At 43.4% G+C, this 17,898-nt stretch overlaps 3 protein-coding genes across 4 annotated transcripts in view; all 3 read left to right on the top strand.

Moving 5' to 3' along the window:
• Positions 1-4,382, top strand: part of LOC123959643 (meiosis inhibitor protein 1) — a 70,933-nt gene extending 66,551 nt beyond the window's left edge. The window contains exon 32 of the mRNA XM_046033816.1: positions 3,117-4,382. Coding sequence (XP_045889772.1) covers positions 3,117-3,374 — 258 coding nt within the window. The 3' untranslated portion in view covers positions 3,375-4,382. The remainder of the gene's footprint in view (positions 1-3,116) is intronic.
• A 1,458-nt stretch (positions 4,383-5,840) lies between these two features.
• On the top strand, positions 5,841-14,054 carry LOC123960469 (coiled-coil domain-containing protein 134-like). Of its 2 annotated transcripts, none has more exons than XM_046035247.1 (7): positions 5,841-6,142; positions 9,703-9,833; positions 10,005-10,126; positions 10,816-10,900; positions 11,158-11,339; positions 12,557-12,628; positions 12,841-14,054. In XM_046035247.1, the coding sequence occupies exons 2-7, from the start codon at positions 9,704-9,706 to the stop codon at positions 12,964-12,966; spliced, it is 717 nt and encodes a 238-aa protein (XP_045891203.1). In that variant the 5' UTR covers positions 5,841-6,142; position 9,703; the 3' UTR covers positions 12,967-14,054. The 2 variants fall into 2 exon arrangements, with proteins under 2 accessions (XP_045891203.1, XP_045891195.1); XM_046035239.1 differs by having other exon boundaries at positions 5,844-6,142; positions 9,700-9,833.
• Positions 14,055-14,119: 65 nt separating this feature from the next.
• On the top strand, positions 14,120-17,651 carry LOC123960463. Its single transcript, XM_046035226.1, has 2 exons — positions 14,120-14,280; positions 14,840-17,651. Exons 1-2 carry the CDS (start codon positions 14,259-14,261, stop codon positions 16,810-16,812), a joined length of 1,995 nt encoding a protein of 664 aa, XP_045891182.1. The 5' UTR covers positions 14,120-14,258; the 3' UTR covers positions 16,813-17,651.
• The last annotated feature ends 247 nt before the right edge of the window (positions 17,652-17,898 follow it).

Below are 17,898 nucleotides of genomic sequence, written 5' to 3'. Positions count from 1 at the left end.
GCATTTCTCAAATCACACAGATTCTCCCTAGAAGAAATGTGGCATTGAATGAACTGGCTTCAAAGGCATGTATTCTCTGTGAACATTTTGTTTCAGCACAAGTTGAACATGACAAACTATGTTCATGACATTACCCTCGTTAGCTTTGCTGCAAATGCATAAAGCCATCTGCGTTTGCTAAAACACAGAAGGAATAGCGGCCACATCAGATTGCTTAGCTCTGAATTTGGCATCATATATAAATCTGAAAGTGGCTCAGAATCAGGGGAGTGACAGAATAATGGCGCACACTGCAGCTCTCAGTGCAGCGTGTGCCAGGGAATCATGAACTGTGAATGCACACGCATGTGTCTGTCTGTTTGCTTGTGTAGTTGTGTGCATGTGGTTCGTGTATGAATGCGCTGACGTACTGTGTATTTGTCTGTGTGTTCATGGAGACATCGTGGCAGTTTAGGGGAAGGCAGGGTTCAATGTGACAGACACGTTTCTCTTAACAGTCTCAAGACAGGGCGAGTTTTCTCCCCTGTCGTCTCCTCTGCTCCAACCTGTCACACATACACACATTCACATTTGCTCACATTGAACTTCACATTGACCTGCGTGTGGGCCAAAGTGAAATCTCAGTTTGTGAGGATGTTCCCTGTGCGCATTTGTCAGTATTCTTTTTATCATATCACTGTCTTGCTTCCTCAAGCATCAATCAACTGAGTGTGTGTCTGTGTGTGTGTGTGTGTACTGTGAGCATGCATGCATCATTTGCTTTTGCAGCTTTGGCCGTGGCTATTTCCAGTCTTCCAGTCAGACTCTTTACACATTTGCTTGTGCATGTCTTCCTGTCTATAACTGTATGTGTCTGTATGATCACTGCTGTTGCCAGTGTTGAAGAGGTGGTATTATGGTTTTTAGCTTTTTCCCTCTCCTTTATTGTGTTATATATCTTTTTTGTGCATGTAACAGGTTTGCAAAGTGAAAAAGCCCAAAGTCCAGCCCAAAGGGAGTTCCCATCTCCCACAGAAAACTCTGCTCTGAACTGCCTGAAAACAGCTCGTTTGTAGTCCAGCCTTTACTTCCCTTTCTTGTGATGTCACAATGAAAATACGTGTCAAAATGCTCGCTGAGCGACTAGTCCAACACGCCCTCAAAAACACCGGTGGAAAAACACTGAGCTGCAGCACACAAGCCTTTAACACACAGGGTGAAAAGAGGAGCTGCAGCAATGTGCAGTATGACAAAAAATATGGTGTTTTTTGAAAATTAAACCATGTAAACCTGTTCTGGTACAACCCCTAAATAGGATTTTGAACCTGAAAATGAGCATAATACCACCTCTTTAAGGGTTAGCAGGGGTGAAGATACTTAGTTAGCTTGTAAGCTGCTCTTATAAGAGAGTCCCTTTTTATAATATCTAATGTTTGCACACTTTTAATAACTTCCACCCAGACTGGAGGGACTGTGTCACTCATCACTCTTTCTCTCTCTCTCTTTCTTGCCTACATAGCCAAACCTTTCACTTGCTATACTTTTCAGTTTCTCCCCCTTTAAGCTTTCTCTCTCCTTTTCTTTTGCTCTCCAAATGGTTCTCACCTCAGTAACTCCACTTCATTCACATCTGTTTCGCCTTTTGCTCTTTTCAATTACTGAACAGTGTTGGAACACTTTTATTTTTTTTATTCTGCCCTTCACCCACCTGTTCCTCAAAATACCATCCTCTAGAGTCACTTGATAGAAACTGTTGCCAAATAAAAAAAGCTTTAACACACCACTTTTTTAGTATGAAGCTATTCTGCCTCTCTCTCTCTGGATAAAGAGAAAGTTACCTTGTTGGTGTCAAATCAAAAAGAAATACAGCATGCTGAGCTGAGTACTCTGACTGATCTTCACAACCATCAAGTATTGAAGCGACATTATCCATTCTGTCTGAACCCACTGTCTTCGCCATCAGTTCTAATGCCTACATATTCACTCAAATCAAACTTCAAATCCACACCAGTCCAGACAAAGAGTTGCAAGAAGTCTTTCATCCCTGCAGCCTTCAACTTAGTTACTGCAGTGGTGTTGTGGTATATGATGATTTTGGCAATCATAAAGAAGATGGTGATAATTTGGTGACATATAAGGGATCTTGGTGCTTTGACAACAATACTTGTGCTGCTGCAGCTCATAACAATATAGTGTTCATATGGTTGTAATTCTCTGGATGGTTTGAAAGGGTTACACAATAATTCTTTTGCCCTTTCAGCGTTACTGATGCTGATTCAGTTTACCAGTTTATGCAATGTTCTACACCAACTTGAACCATCACTCACAGCTCCGATCTTAACACAGGAAGCAAAGTGGGAGATGTGATTAAGTAACTCTGGATTCACTTGCGTACACTGAAATTGATCGTTAGTCGGTGTACGAACCTCTGACGCATGCAGGAGAGCAGATCAGCGGCCGCTCTCAGTTGGTACTTGGCAGTTCCTCATGAACACGCTTGAACAGTAATCCTTGTTCTCAAAGTCTGTCTGTGTCGGGACTGCTGGAAATGCACTGTGACCTTTTAACTTCTGTGAAGGTTTTCCCTTGGTTGTGAACACTTTCTACAAAGTTTTCATTTTCCTGCAGCTGTTTACGGTGAGGGTTAACTGTTCATTATTGCCTAAAGTATACTGTTACATCTACAGTATTGCTCTATATACTGCTCCACAGCCTTTGTACACGTTTGTGTCTAATGTGCGTGCCTGTGACAGCTAAAAAAAATTGTTTTGTTTTTGCAGTAGGAGAGTCTGTCTTACTTATCTGCAAATCTGTGTGTGTGTGTGTGTGTGTGTGTGTGTGCTCCCTCCTGTATGCTGTAACAATAAACAAGAATTTGCATTTTGTCAGCTTGCCTGGGTATTTGTGCATTAAGTGGTTTAAAATGTATTTTCTATAGTTTTCAGAAAACATTGTCAGACTTTCATCTCCTTTTCCATCTTCCTCTTCACTGCCTATCCTTTAGTCCTCATATTGGCATTACGTCCTGTGCTCTGTCTCTTCATGTTTCCATCACTTCCTCATTATGCTGCTTCTCTCTCCTGCTCTGTCTTTCAGTTTAACAAAATAAAACTCTTGCTCTTCTTTTGTTCATTCAGATCCAGAGCAGTGTCCTGCAGCCGCCGCCCACAGAGGAGCACAAGCAGAGGGTGAGGAGCATGACGGAGTCCCTCGGCCCACAGAGCCCAGCCGAGAGCTGCAGCCCCAGCCTGCCAAGCAACGTCTTGTATCCGTCACCTGAAGTGAAACACACTCAAACGCCTCACATCTGTACAAAACACACACAGGCCAACACACCGTATACATCATGCAGGCACATTTATACCTGCAAAACCTTAGACACCGTGGCGATCTGACAAGTGTTGTAAAAACTCATACAAATGCACATACTTTCTCAGCACACCAAGAAAGATACCCATAATGTCAGCAGAGCACCTTCATCGACTTTCTCTGGCTATTTATTGAATGTCTTTGTTATGCTTTTCACTTAATCTCTTTGAAAGTGTGTTTTACAACATAGGGCTGTTACTGTATTTCAGTCAGTCAGTACTTTAAGGCTCAGTACAGTACATTCATTCTCTCTCTCTCTCACACACACACACATGTGTACACATTGATTCTTTCTTTTACCCACCCACACACACTCATGAACTCACTCTGTGTCTGTTCAGTTTGACATTAGCTTTATTGGTTACTGTTATATAAAAACAATGCTGTGCTATCACACAGACAGAACACAGTAAACACGTGGAACACCTTCAACTGTGATTGAAAAAGTAATTTGAAACAGACACTGTCATTAAAGATATGAATGCACTTATGTTAAAACTTAATTATAGTGTCTGTTAAGGCTTTCTCTCTCTCTCTCTCTCTCACACTCACACACACACACACACACACACCTACTTTCTCACTTTGCTTCATCGCTCCTTAACTGTCCTCCTCAGGCGTGTTGGAGATGTGTCCATCTGTCTGTCTGACTTTACTGTGAAAGCAGGCCGATGTTCTGGCAAACTGATATAATGGTTGACGGTGTTGCACTATCAATTTGCCCATTTGTTTCATCATTCATTTCTTGTTACATTTCTTGAATTGCTGTATAATTAGTGTGTTTTTTGTTCTGATGTTAAAGCAGCAATCAGGGTGTCTCAGTATTTTCTAGACCGCCTGAAGGACACAATCAGACCAGACAACCTCACTTGGTAATTTTTTTTGCGATTAAAAAATATTACTCACTATTTGAATTTTACAACTATGGAGTGAAGTGAAGTGGTCAAGGTGAAACCTTGTGCATTAATGTATTTGTCTGTTCCATGGATTCTGTAACAGGTCACAAGCAAATTAAAACCACTGTTAAATTAAAATATTGTTTGTCTTTCTGGAAACACAGTGGGTTGTGAACGAAGTGACAAAAGGACATGTTTGACTTTATAGAAGCACAAATCACTGTGATTAATGCTACACATGAAAATGAAAGAGGACCCAAAGAAGTAACTGATCTGGCCATAGCAGCGATTATCTTCATCCCACACCTCAAGCATCAGCTCTTTTTTCTTGAGTACGCCCAGGGACAAGGTTTTGTCCCAGTTGTCGATGACTCATAAGCGCCTTCACAAAACTGCGTGGCACCCTACCATAAGACAATGGTGTGTCGAACAAGGCCTGCTTTGGGCTAAAGAGAGCAGAAAATCTTTATTTGATTAACTTTTTCTGTAGATGATCATTATCTATATCTACTGATTCAAGTATATCCAGAAGGAAAATAAATGTAGATATTTAGTATTAAATTAAAACTCCTATTTATTTCTCAGCAGGTGATTCAAGACAACTCATTTTATGTTCATTTAATTCAAAGACAAAGTAAACTAGAAATGCAAACAGTTATAAGCGGGGTCCAAGCCTCCTGGCGCAAGCCGCCCCCCCTGGCCCCGAGTCGGCGCCCCGCCATCGTGCCGCATAGGGTCCCCACGTTTGGTGTTGATGGGCCATTCCAAACAGAGGCCTTTGCCTTTGAAAATGCCATAGGAATGAATGGGATTTAGTGAGAGATTTCAGCTTTGCTTTTAGCGCAACCTCTTGGCCAAATTGCACTAAAATTGTCATGTGTGATCAGGGCCCTAGGGGGAACAATTGCCCCAAATTTAGTATCAATGCGAGTTGTGGTTGTGGAGATCTAAAATGCATGTAAGTCAACTATAGCCCCGAGTTGGCACTATTCAAAAAAATCCCCAAATTTGCACAGCCCCTCAGGGGGGCATGCCACATAAGGTCCTCAAGTTTTGTGTTGATCGGCCTTTCCAAGCCTGAGATATGTTAGACTTCCTGTTTTTAGCGTCTTCGCTAATATTTGTTAGCTTGCAATTGGGATATTTTTTTGTCGGATCAAAATTCCCTCTTTTATCGGCTCGGTCCAGAGATTGTCCGTGCCAAGTTTGGTGTCGATCGGACTTGCGGCTTCGGAGGAGTTAATTAAAATAGGTTTTTCAGTTTTCGCAATGTAGCGAAAAAAAAGTTTAGACGGAAATAGGCGTGGCCTATACCACGATATTCAGCTGGATTAATTAGGGTCCCTTATAAATATAATTATAAAATATATCTGAACGTCGCCAAAACAGTAAAAAATGATCATTAAAACCAGCCAGTCCACTTCTGCACATGTTCTTTTTTTAATGTTCCTGTCATTTCACCCCCCATAAATGTAAATGTGGCTGTCAAAATGTCAGTACTGAAGCGTCATTATCTCAGAAGAGCCACATTAGAGAAACGGAACGCACCCCACGCTCTCGCGGTGTCTCTGTATAAATCCTCCGTGCGGAAACAAACATCCTCCTCTGTGTTAAGCGCCCGCCGGCTGTCATTCGTCCAAGGCGAGCCAGCCGGTGCGATCGTGGCGCTGACGGAGTGGAGCAGCGAGATCCGCATGTAAATGAACACCTCCACCTCCTTGTTCCTGTCACCTGATGATCTAGCGGAGCAAATTGACTACCCCGACCCCCCTCATCGGCGAGTTGACCTCAAACGTCTTGTGTGGAGATAAAAGAAAAGGTTAAACTGCACTTACTTTGGAGCAAACGCCGTCCGCTAATCGCTGCCGTGTGGCGCCGCCGTTTCTCGCTACAACACGGTGAGTGATCCGAGAGTTTGTGGCTGTAATGTCCATCGCTTTATCGGTTGGATCTCGTGTGCTGGCCGCTGGCTGATGGATCCCGGCAGGGCATACAGCTGCGATGACAGCGGAGTCGATTTGTCGAGTGGCGACTTAAAGTACTTGGTTAAATCCCAAGAGCGCACCGCTTAAGGAAATCTTATATTAAAAATGTTATGCATCAGCTCAACATTAATACATGTCAGCCGTAGATGTTGGCTTGTATCACAGCTTAATAATAAAAGCGTAATTATCATGTTAAAATTAAGTAAATTCACTCATTATTGCGCGTGCACAGTCGCACTGCTGGGGGGAACGCGGGTCAGGTAGGGGACATGCAATCAATTAAACAGTCTGTAATTGATGATCCATATGACAGTCTTTATCCAGACTCTGCCATCATCATCACCATTACGCATGTCCATGGCTCTGCCTCTGCATGAATGATAACGGAGAGAGAGAGAGAGAGAGAGAGAGAGATGATGTGTCCATCCATGAACCTCAAACCTCCCACAGTAGGCTGGCAGCCTGAGGGGACTATGGATCTACTCCTGCTGCACATCCAGCTGTCTGATAGGCATCTGGCTCGCTCCATCCTCTGAAAAGTTGCTTTCACCTCAAGAGTCAGTTTTGGCTCTTGAAATTATTGTCACAGAGTTGGTTGGTAAACAGTTCGTACTGATTTTTAAGAAACGCCTTGTTTTTCTTCTTCTCGTCTTTTGGGATTAAAGACATTTCAGATTGGCATTGCATCATAGAATAGCGGATCCATGTTTTCACACAGCAGGGGATACAAGCGCAGAGGAGCTATCTTCGCGGGTCTGTTATGATTAGATATAGCATACTTATCTGACAAAGCTGGAACCTGGATCTCCCACACAGGAAATCAAACTTCAGCCTCTCTGCCACAGGAGATTGTTGTTGGCTGGGAAGAAAATCTCCTCCGGCCAAGAGATTTACGTGGGTTTACACATCTTCTCAAGAAGTACTCTGCCTTCAGACCGCCCTGTGGTGAGATCCCCTCCCCCAAATTTAGTGCCACGGTGACCAACCAAATCTGATCTGAGCCAGGCCCTGCCACCTTGGATACTGAACATGAGTGGGTCGACCGGGGAGAAATCCACCCAGTCCAGGATTCAGTAGGAGAGAATGTGAAAGCACACTTCCTGCAGCTGTGTTGTATTAATGTTCCTACAATATGTGTGCGGGGATGATGTGTGTGCAGTATGTGCTGCTGTACACCTGTAGAAAGAAAGGCATAGGGGACGTGGGGATGATCTCCTTTGCGGCTGGTATGACCACAGGCAGAAATCATCCAGGTGGATGTTATGTCGGTGGTTTATCTGTCAAAGGTCTCATTTCTCCCTAAGCAGCTCAGCATATGCTGCAATAGCCACTTGCAATTAACATTAGGAGTGTGTGACAGTCACTCTCACTTGGTCAGGCTATAGCCAAGTGTAATTTCATCTCAAAACGTGTAGATTTTCCTGTGACTTCGGTTTTCTAAGATGATCGTCCTGTGTAGTTAGGGTTGCCTGCTTACAGTAAATAGATGCATTTAGACTCTCATTTCTGTGCTGCACTTGCCACATTAGAGATGATTGATCCGCTCATAATGTCCTTCTTATGCTACTTAAAGTCTGAGCACATTGCCCCGTTGCACAGAAACGTTAACAGCCGCTGGATGTATGTGTTGACCGCATTAAATTGTGCCAGTGGCGATAACCTTTTTGCTCATAAATCTGTCAGAGCTACATGGCTGACTGCTTGGAAGCACACAGGAGCATCAAGTAACCCCACAAGCTGCTGCCACAGGAGAGACAATGCCCCCTTCCTTTGGCTGTTATCTAGAAATATTGAGGCTTTTGACCAGCACTTAAGGATATTTAGTGCAGCGTTTCTCAGAAAGCCGGGAAGCTATCCAAAAGATGTTCTCAGAAGGCCCAAACTGGCCTTAATCGAACATTGTCTTCACTCAGCTGTCTTCGGGAACACTTGTAGTTTCTGCTGACTCTGTAAGAAAAAAGTTGTTTTATTTTTAAATGAGAGACTTCTGTGGCCACAGAGACCACCACTTAAACCCAAAGTAGCTGCAACAAAAGGGAATTTGTCGGCTTTCATTTTCAGCAAGGTCTTTCCGTGTCAGGAATAATATCTTGAGGTCTACTTTAAGATTCGTGCATTTGTCTCGCTGTTGTCAGGATGTGCTGTAAGAGAAAAGCTGCTGTAAGACGGGAGGAAGTTTTAGTATGAATTGATCACTGTTGGTCCATGTTATCAGTACTCTGAAGAGGGATAGTGTACACCTAGGAGCATGCTTTTCCTCTCTGATTTGAGTGAGATTCTTAAGGGGGCTCATTCAGTCTAAATTAACATCCACACCCGAGATGTTTGCTCACTTCCAAGTCCTTTCAGATTCAAGAATCGACAGCCGGGCTTGTAAAGATTAATTCTTCAATGCAGAATCAAGTCCCTGCTGCTCATTATCCTCTCGCACATGCATTGTACTCCTCCTTTATCTTCCGCTTGCTCTCCTATCTGTGCTCCGTTTCAGTTTTTACTGCTGTCTCTTAGCTGAGGTAGATGAAATATTCACCAGGAACGCTGTTTGTTTCCCGCAGGGTCTCGCCTTCACACTCTTGTTCCTCTGCTACCCTCACCACCCAACCCCCCTGCATAAAAAGCCTGTACGACCCTCCCCACATCTCTTGCCTCCCGTCCTCCTCCAATCTGACTCTCCCTGCATGCCCTGCAACCTCATCCAACCCCTATACATACCCCTCTGCATACCTCTGATAGCATCAGAGCACTTGCTTAATTATGCATGAATTATGTCTTATAGCTTTTCATCAACATTGTCTTCTCCCTCCAGGTACTTCTGTTTTCTGCTAAAGTTTTCTTAAAAATTTGGCTTTCATCATCTTTTCATTTGATGAGGCCCTATTTTTAGCTGTTGTATTTATTTTCTCACTTTCATCCCCCCCCCCCCCCTTTTTCAAATGTGTAAAAAGCCTCTGAGGGAAAGGAAGTTGTGACTGGATGAAAACATTGATGAAGACCAATGCTTTAGATAGAGGGGGGTGGGGTGTAGAGGTGAAGCGAGATCAGAGAGGGATTCTGGGAAAGACATTGTAAAAGTTCCTCTGGGGATCATGCAAGTGCCTGACATCAGATGTGTCTTTAAAAAGGAGCATAAGGAGCCCCTCTTCAAATGCCGGCTACCCTCTTGTGTCACTGACCACTTATCCCTAGCGTGTCTCTCTGTTTCACATATACCTTCATATCACAGGAGAGAGAGAGCCGTTTGAGCAGCTTCGGAAGAAGGAAAAATAGCTTCATGAACTATTTCAGTAAAAGCTCCCTGTTTTCAGATGAAAGTGAAAACTCTGTATCAAAAGAAATTGTGTTCAGCATGACAGTCATAGTCAGAGAATTCTGTTTTGAGATGTGCCGTCTTCCTCCTGTAGCCTTAAACGAGTTGAAATCACACAGCTCTGCCAATATTTCGATGTTTCAATGTGATGTACTGTGTTCAGAAGAATGCCTCTCTGCCGACCCCTGCTGACCATGCGGAGCGTGTGTGCGGTGGTCCTGGCCCTCGCCGCTGCCGCCCTCAGCTTGGCGGACTCAGACATGCACAGACCGAGACATGACTCCAACTTGGAGATCTGTATCCTTCTGCTGTTGGTGTGTGTGTGTTTGTATATGCGTGTGAACTTGTGGATAGTCATAACTACGTTCCTGTGCCTTTCAAATGTAACAGATGGGTGCATGAGGGAGCATTTATGTGAGCTATGCCCATGTGGAGACTGTGTGTCCTCCTAAACCCTTCTTTTATCAGACAAGCGGCTGTTTGAGACCAAGAGGAAAGATCAGCTGAATGCGCTCAAGAATCTGGTAGAGCTGAACGACATCAATCAGCAGTACAAGATCATAGACATCATGCTCAAAGGACTCTTCAAGGTAGGGTGTGTGTATGTGTGCACTCACATTAAATTCTAACAAAGTCTGTGGGCAGCAGCAAAGTCGAGCACAGACAAGGCCACTAGTATTAAAAAAAAAACACATAACGGTTATTTCGAAGCGCTGAACCATCGTCTGCTGTGCTCCAAGCAGATTGAAGGATAAGAGGGTTCGCAGCCCAACAGAGAACCATAAGCTTCAAATCCAATGATTACAGTCATCAGCATGTCAGTCTCAGCTGCTCTGAGCTTTGCTTTACAGCGTGCATCAGTTTCACAGAGGACAGGTATCTATGCATCTGCATGCCTCCCAAGGACAACTAGCATAGTCAACGTTCATTGGCTGAAATACATTGTCAGCATTTCCATACCGCTATATGTGTGAGAGAGAGAGTGCTTAACGGTGTTTCTGCTGTCTCCATGTACAATCCCCATAGACGGTGCACTGACTCAAACCTCAAAAGACGTGTGTGTGTGTGTGTGTGTGTGTGTATAAAAAAAGTTTTCCCAATGGAATCCACTATTAAGTTGTATTTAGCAGATTCACTGCAGTGAAAGTGGTCTGTAAAATAAAATGGGAATACATTTCCCTTTTAAAAGCTTAACTGTATTTTCATCTGCATTACAACAGCAGCTGTAATCCACAGCACATAGTGTAAAGTAAATAAAGCTGTCTGTCTCATTCATAAGGTGTTGGAGGACTCGAGACAAATCCTGGTTGCAGCCAACATGCAGCCTGATGACCCTTTCCCAATGGACGATAAGATCAAAGAAGGTCTGATTTACTTTTACACCTCAGCTGTTTCATTTTTACAATGTCTCTCTGTCTTGCTCTACTTATATAAGCCTCTTTATATAGCAGCATTTCTAGCATGTCTTTCACACTCTTTTGTCTCCACCACCTCTAACTGGTTTGTCTTTCGCTCTGTTACCCGTTTCTAAAAGCTCCACATCTGTCAGCCTTTCTTTCTCTCATCCTTATCCTCTAACCTGCCTGTTTCTCTCTTCCCCCCTCTCCATAAATACCTGCAGCTTATTCCCATGTGGTGGAGAATACTGCATTTTTTGGCGACGTGGCGCTGCGTTTCCCCCGTATTGTCCACCACTACTACGACCGGAACCCTGACTGGGGCGGTCTGCTGCGCTGGGGACTGAAATTCTGTAACCAGACAGGGGTTTTCACAGGAGGAGCCCACCAACACGTCCTCACACTCGTAAGACCAGACAACCACCTATCCTGTCCTTATTGCAACTAATGTTACCTGTCGATAACAGTATCGTCACAATCTTCTGATATCCTCTGCAGTATGGCTGTAAAATATGGATTCTAGCTTTGAATGCCACATGTTCAAACCCTAAATTTGATTGCCGCAATTTATAATATATCTGTGAGATCACCTTTCTGCAGAGCTAAATTAAAAGAGAGAGTGTTGTTGCTTAGATAAAGCTGTAAAATGTGCACTCTGACCACATCCAAGAGGTAATGTGGTTTTAGGCTGAAGGCAAATGAAAATATGAAAATTAGTAATTCTTTCAACTTGTGCCTGCATGTAAGGTTTCCATGGGTTTTAATATTGATGACTGATAAGTGATTAGTGACTCAAGTATTCAGAGCAATTTTAGCAATTTTCTGTTCATTTTGATGCTGAGAAAAGTGATATGAAAGAAATGAAACTAACCAATTTCTAGATGGATTAAACACTTCTCCACAGCTCTATTGTGACATTTAGAATGTAAGTGCATGATGAACTGAAATCTTTCCTCTGCAGGACATCATAGTGAACAACAACATAGAAAACACTGCAACAGTTCAATGCAGGGCAACGCGCAGTGACAGAACCATCATGGCTCAGGTTATACAGTACATATGGAGCTTTTAGTGCAATCTGCTGGCTTACAATACATCCTCAGTACCAGTTCAGTACCTCTCTGTCATCGCTGCTAAATGTGTCATTTGTCATCAGATTTGTCCATGATGTATTGTGGCCTTTCTAACTTAAAAGAGCAAAGCAGATAAAATGGTATTTCCTGTTTTAACATGTGGGTTAATGATCTAAACTCTTGCAGGATTAATCTGTGACTTTAGCAATGTGCCAAGAGGATTATATAGTGGATTAATTCTGAGACTGGAAGCAGCAGCAGTTAGCGCCCTCAAAGTGTGCATCCAGCCCTGTCTCAGTGACCCTCTGCTCTCTATTTCATGTAGCTCTTTGTGTCTAAAGCTGAAATGAGAAAATAAGACATAATGCTCAGAAAGAAATGTCGATTTTTGTCTGCAACTGCTTGCCAAATTGCATCATAACGCTCTTTAGCTGTAGAATAAGCGATGTGACAGTGTTTCATTTTCATTCCTTATCTCTTTTGAAGAAGTGATGATGTGTGCCCTCTTCCTCTTTTCCTCTGTCATCCGTCTATTCCGCTCATCTGTCAGATGTCACAGGAGCTGGGGATAACAGAGAAAACCCCAGACTTTACAAACCCGTACCGCACGGAGAGAGATGATGTGAGTAAGATGTATACATGTTGGTTCACAGTTGGCCTCTCCTATTCACTTCACCCTTTAACACCCTAAGGACCCCCTAGTTACACCTCCGCAGTTAACACAGGCAGATTTTCTACTTCATGCTGTTTTCAGAAAAGGTCCCTGCAATAACACTGTCTTCCACGTAGTCTCGATAAAAATCTTGCTCTCTCGCCCTTTCTCATCTGCTTCAGGTGCTTCACACTGCAGAGGCTTTCCAGAAGATCCTGAGGGAGGAGGAGAAGAGGAGGAGGAAAGAAGAGAAGAGGAAAGAAATCAGGAAGGGCCCTCGCATCTCCCGCTCCCGTACGGAGCTATAGCGCTGCACCTCCAGCGCTTGTGGAGAGCAGAGAAGAGGGGACGAAGGAGCATACGCACAGTCCACAAGGGGTGGCTTGACTTGTAGACTCCGATGACAGTGAAGGAAATAAAAGCGGTCATCGGCACTTGTGCAAAAGCCGGGTGCTCTATTGAAAACAAGAGAGGAACCTTCAAAGAGGTAGTAAGTGTAAGTGGAGGTTGGTCAGTTTCTGACAAAGGCCTGAATTGCTATACAACTACGGTGATTTACAATTGAAAAATCTAACGTTGAAGAGGTAAAAGACGTCTCTGGAACAGGAGTTGATAAGGGAAACCCATTTTTGATAACTTGAGGACAACATAACCGTACTTTGGAATATAATTAATTTTAGTATAACAAATTTGCTTCAAACTTTGCTAAACCCCAATGTGTTGTGTCTCATCTAGATTTAATGTGTCATATGCGACGTGTGGTTACCAAATATAAATTTGAATTTCTCACCTCATTAAATTCGGCTTCTCTGTTTCTTTTCCTTGAACTAAGATTTGTATGCAAGATTGGTAGAGGGATGTTTATGAATAAGCAGATTTGTGTTCTCATTGCTGCTCAATGTTTTAAGGACGCATTTTATGTTTTGTTTGCCTCAACAACAGTATAATGGTATATATTCTTTTTTCACCACGAGAGGTGATCATCAGTGTATTTTCCTTTTAGATGTTTTGCAATCTCTTTGAAACCCTTTAGTCATTCTTGTTACATCAATCTCTGTAGTTGTTTCACTTTAATTGACCCTTATATAAAAATAATTATTTTATTCTGTTGGAAAAATCCATCAATCAGAACTCTTCATGTTGTAGCCCTGCACCTGTTTCTGTCTTAAATATTTTGGTTTATTGAGTCTTTTTCTCTTTATATTTGCTGGAAATTGACATATTTTAATGGTTTAGATCTAAGGAATTGAGATTGATGTAATTTTGAAATAGTATTAAGACTGTTATAATACTGTATGTATATTCAGAGGAAGAATACCATTGCTGCAGAATGAACAAGCCATTTTGTTGAAATAATAAATTTAATGAAATAAAGTGACTCTGATATGTACAAAAACGGTCCCAGTGTGTGTTTGTGTGCCACAGCTGTAGTGTATGAGATCTGCCAACAGAGGGCGGGCATCCACTAGACTTCCTGCAACTAAAGTCCAATGTTTCAGTTTAGTCTCAACAGAGTTTGAGTTGAACCCATAACATGGAGCTTTAGCTGCATTCAGACGAAACCTTGAATGCAGAGAAGAAACGACCTTTTAGTAAAACGATGTCGTATAACGTGGAGTCGGGTAAAATAATCTCTACATGTTGTGACTTTTGCTGTTTTCGTCATAAATTAGCAACTTGCTAAGGCTAGCTTACAAATGCCGAATTAACGTTAGCCGTGAACAGTCAGTATTTGTCAAAATTAGCTAGCGTCAGGTATTTACGTTAAAACATGGCATTTGGGATGACAATCCCCATATCTGTATTGTGTCTGGTGTTTAATTTGAGAGGCGGTATTAGTGTGTAGTATTTGAGTTATAAACATCAAGCCTAACCATCTAGCTAACAGTTACTGCTTTACGCTAGCTATAACGTTATCCTCAGCTCACTTGTATGTAATGTTAGCTAAACTATTCTGTTGTGATGTGTCTCCGTCCAGAACCTTCCTGATAAACACTGACTTTTCTAGGCTTGTTTCATGGCACTTAAAACAAGCAACATCATTCGCAACACTCAGTGACAGCAGCATTGATCGCTGTCTTTAAGTAAATGAGGGTTTCCATAGTTTATATTAACCTGTGTAATTGCAGTGAACCTATAAAAATGAAATATCAATTGTCTCAGACCATTTCTGTTCTGCAGTTTTCCCGCCAGGTGATGAGGAACAGAAAGGGGAGCCAGTTAACATGGATTGTGAGGAGGAAGGAGACGACTCTGATACCAGATGGAGTGAAGAACTCAGGCTTGTCCTCATCGGAAAGACCGGATCTGGCAAGAGTGCGTCTGGAAACACCATCTTGGGCCGAAGGCAGTTCCTTTCACAGATCAGTGCCAGCTCTGTCACCCAGATTTGCCAGCTTGGGAGCACTGAGCTCTCTGAGGAAGAGGAGGATGGCAAAACTGAAGCACAGAGGAGGATAAGGAGGGTGGCGGTGGTTGACATGCCAGGTTTTGGGGACACTCATCTCAGCGTGGAGCAGATTCATGCAGAGATAGCTAAATGTGTGTCTCTCTCTGCCCCTGGTCCTCATGCTTTCCTCCTGGTGGTGCCAATAGGTCGATATACGGACAATGAAAACCAGGCAGCCTGCGAGTTGACCAAGATATTTGGGGAGGATGCACTCCGTCACCACACAGTGGTTCTTTTTACCAGGGGTGATGACCTGGAGGGCTTAGCTATTGAAGAGTACCTGAGGGACACTGCGCCTGCTGGGCTTAAGGCTCTGATTGACAGGTGTGGGGACAGGTATCATGTACTCAACAACAAAGACCCCAGAAACTTGGCACAGGTTAAAGAACTCTTAATGAAGGTGGACAAGATGGTGAAGCAAACTAACGGAGGGTTTTATACCAATACCATGTTTGTCGAAGCAGAGGCTGCCATCAGGGAGGAGCAGAAAAGGATGTTGAGGGAACGAGGGCAAGCAGAGGGGGAAGAACAAGGGGGAAACAACAGTAGCATGGAAGAACAGGCTAAGGTTGCAAAACTAAGGAAGTGTGACTTGGAGTCTAACGGAACAGAGAGCACCGATAGAGAAATACAAGGGGTCAGGAGGATGGAGTTAGAGAGAGGAAATGAAGAGGATTTTAGGGTGGAGAGATGGACCGAGGAGAGCAGAGGCAGCCCCTTCAGCCTCCTGAGGGACAGAGTTGAAAGATGTAGGGACCGGTTCAGAGGCAGGCGCAGAGACTACAGCGGGGCCTTGAACAGGCGACAGTCTCTCCGTTCGTCTTTGATTCACATGAGGAGGGAGGCTGCGCTCTCTGCTAAGGTGCTGGGGAGAATTAAAATCCTGGTGGCTGCTGGAGCCACAGGCATGGCTATGGGGGCAGTGTTTGGGGCTGCTGCCCCTTTAGCAGCTGCAGCCGGGGCATCTCTTATGGGGAACTCAGTTGGTTTTGCTGCAGGTCAGTTAGCTGGGATGTCTGTAGCGGGAGGCACTGGTGTTGGGAAAGCTGTGGGGGCCATAGTGGCAGCAGCCTCGGGGAAAACTGCAGTGGCCCTGGGGGCAGCAACAGGTGGAGTTTTGGGTGGTTCTGTTGGAGCCATTGCTGGTGCTGAGGCTGCCAGTCCTGGGGAGGGTGCTCTGGATGCCCTGGGGCAGGTTAGCATTATAGGGGCCTCCATTGTGGGGGTGGCAGCAGGTGTGGGAGGCACCATGGGAGCTGGAGCTGCTGTCAGCGCAGCTCTGGAGGGAGCAGCTTTCAGCACAGCAGCCCTCAGCGGAGCTGAAACTGCATCAGTAGGGGCAGCAGGTGTAGCTTCTGTGGCTCAGAGTAGTTTAGTTTCAACAGCAGGTCAGCAAGCTCTGGCCACTGTAGGAAGTGTAACTGCAGGTACTGGGATTCCTCAGTGTGCTGCAGTGGCTGCTGGTTCTCCCAGTGCTGTGTGTGGGTTAACAGGGCCCAGTGTGTCGTCAGACCCCTGGGGAACTGCGGCGGCAACTACACGCATCCTGAGTGCGGTGGCTGAGATAGGCAAGGCTGCAGCAGGCATTGTCCTGGCTGGTGGTCTCGTAGTGAAGGTCGTAAAGGAAAAAGCCAGATGTGGTACAGCAACAACAGAAACCAATTACTCAGAGAAGAAGTCTTATGAGATCTATTGGAATAAATAAATACAGATCATAATCTTATTTTTCTAGCCTTGTGATGAAGTACTAGACTCCACAGTAGCTTCCCTCAGTGAGACATATTGCTATTACCATAGAAATGCAAACCACTTCAAAGATGCACAGCTACCAGCCAGAGTAATGTCACATAAAACAATATCGGATGAACAATTATTATAGAAAGTCTATGTTGGTTGTAACTGTTTGAGGTGCGCAAAAGAGTTGTGGCATTTGTATTGCTGTGTGGGATGATTAATAAAGGAAGTACAAGGTCTTGTAATACCTTTTGTTAAAAACAGATTTTTATCTTAAGTCATTTATTTTTATAAAATAAACAAAAAGTAATTTAATTCTGGAAACTGGGCTGCTGAAATTTTGGGTGTCACAGTTGAGCCGTGTATGCTCAGTTGAATGAAAGCCATGAATTTCATCAGGGTTTACAATATGACTTCTTTTTCTTTTGCCCTTTCTAAAGAAGAATCACAGAAATTCTCTTAATGCTGTGTTTGCAGGGGGAGATTAATGTGTTAATGTAATAAATCCTACTTATAACATGGTCGAATGAACAAAATGACTGAAGCATTGAAAAGCATTTCAAATCTAAAGTGTGTGTACTTAAAGATGACAGTGTGTGGTTGTACTGCAATGTTTCACATCCTGTCTCATTTTGTGTTTAACATCCTGTAATCCTGTAAACATAAGACATGTTTTGCAGTGCTGTAGCTATTAACACAGGTTTTGACCAACCAGTACCACCTGTTTTCAACTGCTGTAGGTGCTCCAACAGTTAATCAGTGTGTTCACTTTGTTGCAGTGAAATAAACAAATACAGTATTCTTAAATTATTAAATATTTTGGCTTCATTTCTTTTGTTGAGTTGTTAATTGACTTTTCTGCCAGTACCTCAACTGTGGAACATTTTATTAGATATTGAACACAAAACATTTAATCTGCAAGTAGGGAAACATACTTATCACAATGTCAAGGGTATTGCATAATAAGAGGAACATGCATACCATTTATTTTTATCTATTCTCATAATTTGCCCAATGAGTTTCACTTCTATTCATGAAGGTAGGGGGCGCGGTTTAT

Source organism: Micropterus dolomieu, linkage group LG02 (assembly GCF_021292245.1).
Source record: "Micropterus dolomieu isolate WLL.071019.BEF.003 ecotype Adirondacks linkage group LG02, ASM2129224v1, whole genome shotgun sequence".
Lineage (NCBI taxonomy): Eukaryota > Metazoa > Chordata > Actinopteri > Centrarchiformes > Centrarchidae > Micropterus > Micropterus dolomieu.
The sequence above is the reverse complement of the archived record's forward strand: the minus strand, read 5'-3'. Positions and strand labels throughout refer to the sequence as shown.

What these genes read in the sequence shown, in the direction of transcription:
- LOC123960469 (XM_046035247.1), top strand. Translation starts at nt 9,704, where the DNA reads ATGCCTCTCTGCCGACCCCTGCTGACCATGCGGAGCGTGTGTGCGGTG. An exon ending in GGACGATAAGATCAAAGAAG is followed by an intron (nt 10,901 to 11,157) that starts GTCTGATTTACT and finishes AAATACCTGCAG; the next exon opens with CTTATTCCCATGTGGTGGAG. An exon ending in ACCGCACGGAGAGAGATGAT is followed by an intron (nt 12,629 to 12,840) that starts GTGAGTAAGATG and finishes CATCTGCTTCAG; the next exon opens with GTGCTTCACACTGCAGAGGC.
- LOC123960463 (XM_046035226.1), top strand. Translation starts at nt 14,259, where the DNA reads ATGTCGTATAACGTGGAGTCGG. An exon ending in GTCGTATAACGTGGAGTCGG is followed by an intron (nt 14,281 to 14,839) that starts GTAAAATAATCT and finishes TCTGTTCTGCAG; the next exon opens with TTTTCCCGCCAGGTGATGAG.